The 8,495-nt window shown below is 59.6% G+C and overlaps 1 protein-coding gene across 1 annotated transcript; it reads left to right on the forward strand.

Moving 5' to 3' along the window:
• Position 1: 1 nt before the first annotated feature.
• Positions 2-8,273, forward strand: EIF2B1 (eukaryotic translation initiation factor 2B subunit alpha). Its single transcript, XM_028527545.2, has 9 exons — positions 2-144; positions 956-1,057; positions 2,288-2,424; positions 2,517-2,633; positions 3,735-3,847; positions 4,322-4,390; positions 5,762-5,837; positions 7,104-7,229; positions 7,818-8,273. Exons 1-9 carry the CDS (start codon positions 132-134, stop codon positions 7,980-7,982), a joined length of 918 nt encoding a protein of 305 aa, XP_028383346.1. The 5' UTR covers positions 2-131; the 3' UTR covers positions 7,983-8,273.
• The last annotated feature ends 222 nt before the right edge of the window (positions 8,274-8,495 follow it).

Below are 8,495 nucleotides of genomic sequence, written 5' to 3' on the forward strand. Positions count from 1 at the left end.
AGTGGAGTGCGGGGCCGCCCGGCGCGCTGTCAGTCCCTGCGGCTCGGAGCAGGCGCAGGCGCGCTCGCGGGACTCCTCCGGGCAGCACGGTCGTCCCCCGGCTCCTCGGGCTCCGCGGTCAGGAGGGCGCCATGGACGACAGGGGTAAATTGGGACGGGACGGGACTGGACGGGACGGGACGGGCCTGCTGGGTGTGCAGCGGAGCCGCCCAGGGGTTCTCCCCGCGTCGCACGCCCAGGCTGGGCTCCGGGAGAGCTCACGTTCCAAGCTCAGGCTGCTCGGCTGAATGCCGTTCCTTAACCCCTGTCGCGGTCCCGTATCCGGGGAATGGGCCCTGAGAGTGTCCGCAGGCACCCCCTCTCCCCACGCTGCTTTCCAGTGCCCTCGTCCAGAAAAGGGAGGCTTCAGGCGGAGCGTGCAAGTCTTGGCAGTCTCGGTGTGCCCCTGTGTGGGGTAGGAACGAGACTCCTTGTCCTGATGACTCTGGTGCTGGAGTCAAAAGAATGAGGCGTGTTTGGTGCGCCTATCTAGTGTGGTTGTCAAAGTGCTTTGTTAAGGGAACTACAAGGGCAAACTAATATCTTGAATGTAGTTTTCATGTTAAAAAAAAACAAAGGGGGTGGACCTCTCCATACATGTAAATAAGTCTGTGTGTGAATAGGCTTGACTTAGCCGAGACCGTCCGTGGGGGTGCAAGAGAATGGATAAGGTGGTCGATGCTGGGATGCGCTCAGGACTTGGGGTGTCGGTGAAGAGGGAGAATGACCTTTCAGTTGTCATTTAGCAGGTGTCGTGTCTGTTCCCATCAAGCATCGGCATTCCCCCGAAAGCCGAACACCTTGAAAAGAAAGTTTTTATATCAGGTTGCTTCGTAAGGTCAGCAATTACTGCAAGGCCCTCTGGCCTTACAGCCTGCTGGGCGAGCTTGATGAGTCACATTTCTCTCTGTTCCAGAGTTAATTGGGTACTTTAAGTCTCAGATGAAAGAAGATCCTGACATGGCCTCTGCCGTGGCTGCCATACGGACGTTGCTGGAGTTCCTGAAGCGAGATAAAGGTGAGGGCCTTCCTCCAGCACACTGGGCCCTAGGGAAGTCTCCTGGTCCCTGTCAGAAGTGGAGACAGTGAGGGACATGCGTGTGCCTACATCACATCGTGTCACCCCAAGCTCAGCCTCTTCCTTCATTTCAGTCTTCCTTTTAGACTAGAGAGAGCCCTCGAGTTACCATTACAATGGGTTCCCTTTCATAAGTGAAATACACTTTGAGTTAAGGGTAACCATTCTAGCCCTGGCTGGTGTGGCTCAGTGGGTTGAGTGCCTGCCTGTGAACGAAAGGGTCACCAGTTCGATTCCCAGTCAGGGCACAGGCCTGGGTTGGGGGCTGGGTCCCCAGTAAGGGGTTGCAAGAGGCAGCCACACGTGGATGTTTCTCTCTCTCTATTTCTCCCCCCTTCCTCCTCTCTAAAAGGAAATATATAAAATTTAAAAGAATAACCATCTTATATCAAGTTGACTGTGAAGCTTAAATTATAGCAACAGTTCAGCTTTCCGACTGTTTATGGGGCTGTCTTGGGCCAGATTGTATGCAGATGCTGCAGAGAATGTTCCATAGTAAACTCTGGTGTTGATGTCCTGCATTGTGACTGCCTACTAATTCAGGCATTCCTGATGTGAGCATCTGGGTATGGCATGACATCTGGTGTAGGCAACACAATAAAGCCTTCTTGAACCCAAAGGGCTGGCCCAGAGACCTGTGTCTCCAGGGCCACCTCCGGCGTCTTCTCACTGTAGTTACAGTAGCGTCCGAGCCCCTAACCCTCGCCTGCGCCGCCTCATGGGCCCTCCACGCTGGCCCTCCACCAACCGTGCTCTCGCTCGCAGCAACTTTGCTCCCGTCTTGGGGCCTCGGCATTGTCACCGCCTGGCCCTGCGCCTTTCGCACCGGCTCCGTATGCAGCCGATCCCCCCCCCCTCCGGTCCCAGTTTAAGTGGCCCCCACCCCAAGAAGCCATCCCTGTTCGCTCTGCCACAGCCTTGCCTGTCTCATCATTCTCCTTTTTTTTTTTTTTTGTCCTCGTACCATCTGTAACGAGCTTCCGTATTTCTCTGCGTACTCGTTTCCTGTCTGCCTCTTCCCCTGGGAAGGGAGTGCCCTCGGTGGGCACTCCGGGCCGTGGCCTTTGCTCACCCACGTGTCTAGAACGGTGCCCGGCGCCCAGTGTGCGCCCAGCAAGTGCCTGTGGCACTAAGACAATGAATGTCTAGCTGCCCGTGTGGTCCCTGCAGGGGAGACGATGCAGGGCCTGCGGGCGAACCTCACCAGAGCCATCAAGACCCTGTGTGGCGTGGACTCCTCGGTGGCCGTGTCCTCGGGCGGGGAGCTCTTCCTGCGCTTCATCAGCCTCACCTCCCTGGAGCACTCCGTAAGCCCCACCCCCTCGGGTCCCCGGCCCTGCCCCCGCCTTTGGCTGCGTCTCCCCGCCAGCCCTCCCTCAATGTGCTCTCCTCTTCCTAGGATTTCTCCAAATGTAAGGAGATCATGATTGAGCGGGGAGAGCTTTTCCTCAGGAGAACGTCGCAGTCGAGAAGCAAGATCGCGGATCTGTGCCATACTTTCATCAAAGACGGGGCAGTGAGTAGGCCCCCCCGCGTGCGCCGACGGGGGCCAGGACTTGGCGGTTAGACCCCTGGGGTACAGTCCTCCCTCTGCCGTCACCTGCTGTGTGTGTGACCTCGGACAGGTCACGTAACCTCTCCCAGCTGCACTTCGCTTCTCTGCTCCCGAAGGGTCATAACAGCACCCACCTCGCCGGGCTGTGGTGAGGAGCCGTGAGGCGGCGTGTAAGGACTGGGCTCAGGGCCTGGCACCCGCGAGCACTGTGTACATGCAGGTGTTAGTGTCACCATTGTCGTTCTAAACGGGCAGAGGAAACACGGGGACAGCGTGGGCGACGCCTGGTCCAGTAGGATGCCTGACTCAGGAAGCATTTCTACTCTGGGACGCGCACGGAGTTAGCGTGACCCACCGGGCGGACACCCAGCCGTTCCTGTCACTGGTTACTCTGCCGGTCTGCCTGGCGGGGAGGGGGGGGGGGGGGCGGCTCTGGGCCAAGGTTTTCTCCCAACTTCCTCCACGTGCTGTCTGAGCAGCGCTGCCGAGGGTGGATGGGGGGGCGGGGGCAGGGGCAGGGACCGGAGCTGCAGGTCAAGTCAGTCCCCCACACGGGGCCAGTAAACCCTTTAGGACGCCTCTCCCACCGCCTGCCTCCCTCCTGCCGTCCACCCTCCACTGACCGTAAAATTATTTACGTGCATTTCCACTCTGAAATCTGGTCCTGTTTTATTGCCCTCTTCCCAGCCTTTGAAGTGTGTTGTGAAATAGGTGGCATGAGAAATGTGAGCGGAACTTGTACAAAAGCCAGGTGCAAACACAGCCATTTTTAGCCCAGTCGGAGCCCTCGAGTAGAAAGGCTTTCGTCCCCTGCGAGGGGCTCCCCTTCCATCTGGGCTGGGGAAGAGGAGACCGACACATTCCTCTGGCAGAAACCTTTCTCGACGTGCGCACGGGCTTCAGACTCGGCGCAGCGTCAGGGACCCTCCTCTGACTGCGGCTGAGTTGTGAGGACGCACGCACGAGGGAGGGAGCCGTAGGCCCAGGGGGCGTGGGAATGGCAGGGCGTGGTGGCCGTCGGAGGAGGCCGGCCCTTTGACGAGCGCTGTCTCTCGCCCACAGAAAATACTGACTCACGCCTCCTCCAGAGTGGTGCTGAGGGTCCTGCAGGCGGCTGTGGCGGCCAAGAAGCGCTTCAGTGTGTACGTCACTGAGTCCCAGCCGGACCTATCCGGGCAAGTACCTTTCCGCCTGGGGATGGGCCCCGCCGCGGCCGTCACGAGACGGGCCGGAGTGCGCCCCGGGTCGCCTGCCCCCGTGCCTTCAGGGCGGGTCTGTGTGTGGGACCCACGGGCTTTGGTTCTCGGTGAAGTCAGGGGAGCCGCAATATTTTTTAACAAGGAATGGACGGTCCACGTCCCATCTACTCGGAAGATAACGAAAGAATAACGTTCTCCTTTGTTCTGGATTTGCACACCTTACCCGTAGTCCCCAGGGGAGGCGTTTCCCTGTAACACACGCTTCCTTCTGAAGAACCCAGACCCTCGCTTCCCGAGTCCGGGGTCCAGGGCCTGTCCCTCAGTCCGGGAATGCCAGCAGAGTTTCGGGCTGGCGTGGTTTGCCGTTGGCATTTCAGTGACGCTCCACGTTATGCACCGCCTTGGGGCTTTCTTGGATTTTCTCTGATGCTTTCAAAATGTCGTTTTCAGGAAGAAAATGGCCAAAGCTCTCTGCCGGCTCAATGTCCCTGTCACCGTGGTCCTGGATGCTGCTATCGGGTAAGCGCCCAGCCTCCCCAGACCCAGTGTCTCGCCCCCACCCACCCCCGGGGTCGGCGGGGGGCAGGGTGCCCAGACTGGAGGTGTGCGTCCCACTCATAAACCTGCACTGGGCCACGTCCCGCCTCCTGATTAACAGCTGCATTAAACAGCAACTCATCACAGGGTCTTTTTTTTCCTAAGATTTTATTTATTCATTTTTAGAGAGAGGAGAAGGAAGGGAAAAAGAGAGGGAGAGAAACATCAGTGTGTGGGAGACACATCGATCGGCTGCCTCTCACACGTCCCAGTGGGGACCTGGCCCATAACCCAGACACATGCCCTAACTGGGAATAGAACCCACGGCCTCCCGGTTTGCAGGCCGGCGCTCGGTCCCCGGAGCCACACCAGCCGGGGCCCTCGCAGGGTCCTGACGTTGTTCCCAGTGGCGGGCCGCAGGACGCAGGGGTGAGAGTCGTCCACACAGCCTTCTGGGGTGTTGCGAGAGCAAGGTGTCAGGGTCGGGTCCTGATCAGCACACGTGACCCGTGCTGCCTCGTCATCTGAAGACACGGGCGTCCCCGGTGCCACTGGGACTCTTGGCACCCACGCAGCCGGCACTGAGGTCGCCTGTGGGCGACCCTCACGAGAGGAGACAGGAGTAGCAGTCTCTTACCAGAAAAGCGCAGAAGGAGATGAACGGGGGAATTGGGGCTGTGTTGGAAAGGAAGTGTTTTAGAGAAGGCCACCACGGCTCACTTTACAAGGTAACCCGGACCTGACCGGTGCGGCTCGGCGGGCTGAGCTTCATCCTGGGAGCTGACAGCTCACCAGTGCGATTCCCTGTCTCAGCACGTGCCAGGGCTGTGGGCCAGGCGTCCAGTAGGGGGCATGCAACAGCAACAGATCAGTATTTCCCTCCCTCCCTTCCCCTCTCTCTAAAAATAAATAATAAATTTTTTTAAAAAAGGTAAGTGGCCATTCCCCCCACCTGGAAGACGCCTGAGTCACAGAACGTCTCCCAACCTCACGTCGGGTCTGTGAGTCTCAGCGTTGAGGGCACGGAGGTAGAGGGGGGACTGTGTGCCACACGCGTTAGGGGCCATTCTCGGGCCCTGAAAGTCGCGCTGCAGGCATGCACGTTTGCATGCAGCACCGGGTGCAGTGTGACGCGCTACGGTGAGCCAGCAGGCTTTAACGCCCCGGCAGCGGAAGTGGCAGCAGTGCCCGGGGCTCTCACGTGCGCAGTGCTCTGGGGTCGAAAGGCACAGGAGTTTACCGCGGTGACGGGGGAACGTGACCCTCCGCAGGTGGCACCGCGGCTGGAGAGCCGGGAAGTGGCTAACGAGAGCCGGGAAACGAGCGTAAACCTGTCTCCCTTAACTTCCGCAGCTACATCATGGAGAAAGTGGACCTCGTCATAGTCGGTGCCGAAGGAGTCGTGGAAAACGGAGGGATCATTAACAAGGTAGGGGCCTCAGCTCCCCCCAGTCCCCCCGGTGGGGAGCCCCCGAGGACCAGCCCCCGAGCAGTGCCGAGTGCCGGGGCTCGGCCGCCTGACCGGCGCAGCCTGGCGACTGGCTCCCCGAGTCCCAGAAGCCCCTGCAGCGGTCAGTCCCGTGTTGGTCGGATTCCACTCTGCTTTGGAGACTGAGCTGTGCGAACGAGGGGATGTGGTTTATATTGCCTCAAAGTACGTTTTACCTGACATTGGATGTTTTAGTTGGTTGGTTTTTAATTAGCACACTCCTATCAGCAAAACGTGTTAAAACCTCTCTGTCCATTGGGTAACATGGACCGATTTCACGGCAGTTCAGTTTCTGTGTCTGTGTTGAAGTATGTGTTGCACAAAACCCCGTCCTAACGAGTTTCCGGCGCACAGTTCAGGGGTGTCCATGACACCCCGTCGCTGTGGGCGCATCGTTTCCAAGACTTGTGCCCGCCCGGGCCGGGACGGCCCCTGAGCAGGCTGCACCACCCCTCCCCGCGTCTCCCAGTCTCTGTCTCCCTGACTTCTGCCTGTTCTGGGCCCCTCGAGTCGCATGAGTCGAATCATAGTGTTTCTCCCTGGAGTTCGGCTTGTTTCGCCTCGCGTGCTGTTTGCAAAGCTCATCGAGGCTGCAGCGTGGGCCAGCGCCTCCCGTTTCCTGGTGGCCGAGTCCTGGCCGACGTCCAGTCTGTCCACTCGTCCACCCACGGACAAAGCAGACCCCTTTGGGCTATTGTAATGCAGCTGCGAACGTGGGTGTACAGGCCCCTGGCCGAGGTCCTGGTTTCGGTTCTGTGGGGTGCGGACCTGAGGGGCCCTGCTGGGTCACGTGGTGGTTCTGTGTGCCGCCCTTTGAGGAACCGCCACGGTGGCCGCGGCGGCTGCACCAGTGTCCGTTCCCCCCAGCGGTGCGCCCCCCCAGCAGTGCACGGGATTCCCGTGTCCCCCCTCCCCGCCCAAACTTTCGAAAGCTGCTGTGGCCATCCAGTGGGCGTGAAGTCGCATCTCACTGTGGTTTCGACCTGCGTGTCCCTCCTGACCAAGGATCCTGAGCTCCGTTCCTGAGCTCATTGCCGGCTTGTGTGTCTTTGGGGACGTACCTGTGCTGTTGTCTTGCTCAGAAGACCCTCTTCAATTCCAGAGTCAGAGTTACATCTGTTTTGTTCACTCGTACTTCCCGCTGCTTCTACCTGCCATGTGCTGTGACGCCTCACCTGTCTCCTCCCCCTGACCTCTGACCCCCAGATTGGAACCAACCAGATGGCCGTGTGCGCCAAAGCGCAGAACAAGCCGTTTTACGTGGTTGCGGAGAGTTTCAAGTTTGTGCGGCTCTTCCCGCTAAACCAGCAGGACGTCCCGGATAAGTTTAAGGCAAGAGTTTTACATGTTTGGAGGGGTGTTTGCATCTAAACTGAACCCTCTGAGAAACGCTAAGAATGTTTCAGTGAGTCACTCCCTTCTCGTGGCTGTTTCCTCCCACACGGGGCTCCAAAGCTTAGCTGGGGGCGGGGGGTGAGGCTCTGAGAGTCCAGTGTGCCCCGAATTGCAGTCTCCCAGCCCCCCACTCCCCGCAGCGCTGAGGGCTGTCGGCTAGCAGTGCGAGCTTCGGTGCCAACCGTCTGGACCCAGCTCCCTCCCCTGCCACTTACTGACCCCGCGCCCTCGGCACGTGCCTCCCTCTTCAGCCCCGGACCTCGGGTGTCTGTGCATCGGGACAGCAGCACGAGCAGGGCTGGGAGGGCTCTGAGCCAGTCTTGGGACGGGCTCAGCATGCTGCCCGGCACATGGCACACTGTCCACCGTTACCTGGGGAGGCTGCTTGCTAGTGAGGGGACACACGCGTGGCCCACCCACACCACGGAGCGCCCTGGGGCAGCGACACACTGCCTGCGCCAGCAGGGCCTCGGCGGGCGAGCCCGGGGGGGGGGGCGGACTAACCTGTGCCCCCCGCCCCCTCAGTACAAGGCAGCCACTCTGCTGTCGGCGCAGACGGGACAGGATCTCCGAGAGGAGCACCCGTGGGTCGACTACACCTCCCCCTCCTTGATCACGCTGCTGTTTACGGACCTGGGGGTGCTGACGCCGTCCGCGGTCAGCGACGAGCTCATCAAGCTGTACCTGTGACCGGGGACCCTGCACTGCCCTGCGCGGGAGATGCCGCCGCTGGGCAGGGGGAGGAGCCTCCTGACCCCTCGCTGAGCCGGGCCGAGACAAGATTGCTTTTTTAATGAAGATTTGTGGACTAAGGACTTAAAAATCATAGGTTTTGGTGGACTTTGTTTTCATTTCAGTCCCATTTAAACATGTTCAGGGTTCCCCTAAAACTCAACCTAAGTTGTACTGACGGTTCCCAGATACTTTTTCGTTTCCTGTTTCCAGAAATACACATTAGATTATTGGCTACTTAGCCAGTGAGAGCTGAGCCCGAGTCCCCTCCCGGCACCCTCTGCGCCGCCCACAGGCCGATTTGCCAAAGGCAGCCACTGAGGAGACGCCGCCTGACCACGCAGGCGCTCTGCCTGCAGCCGGGCAGCCCTGCGGGAACGGCTGCACCAGCCACACGACACACGTGGTGCCATGTGAGGCAGGTGGTGCACTCCTGCGCAGCCGGCATTGGGCCCCCGTGGGGAGCACGGG

Source organism: Phyllostomus discolor, chromosome 13 (assembly GCF_004126475.2).
Source record: "Phyllostomus discolor isolate MPI-MPIP mPhyDis1 chromosome 13, mPhyDis1.pri.v3, whole genome shotgun sequence".
Lineage (NCBI taxonomy): Eukaryota > Metazoa > Chordata > Mammalia > Chiroptera > Phyllostomidae > Phyllostomus > Phyllostomus discolor.

What these genes read in the sequence shown, in the direction of transcription:
- EIF2B1 (XM_028527545.2), top strand. An exon ending in CTTTCATCAAAGACGGGGCA is followed by an intron (nt 2,634 to 3,734) that starts GTGAGTAGGCCC and finishes TCTCGCCCACAG; the next exon opens with AAAATACTGACTCACGCCTC. An exon ending in ACGGAGGGATCATTAACAAG is followed by an intron (nt 5,838 to 7,103) that starts GTAGGGGCCTCA and finishes TCTGACCCCCAG; the next exon opens with ATTGGAACCAACCAGATGGC.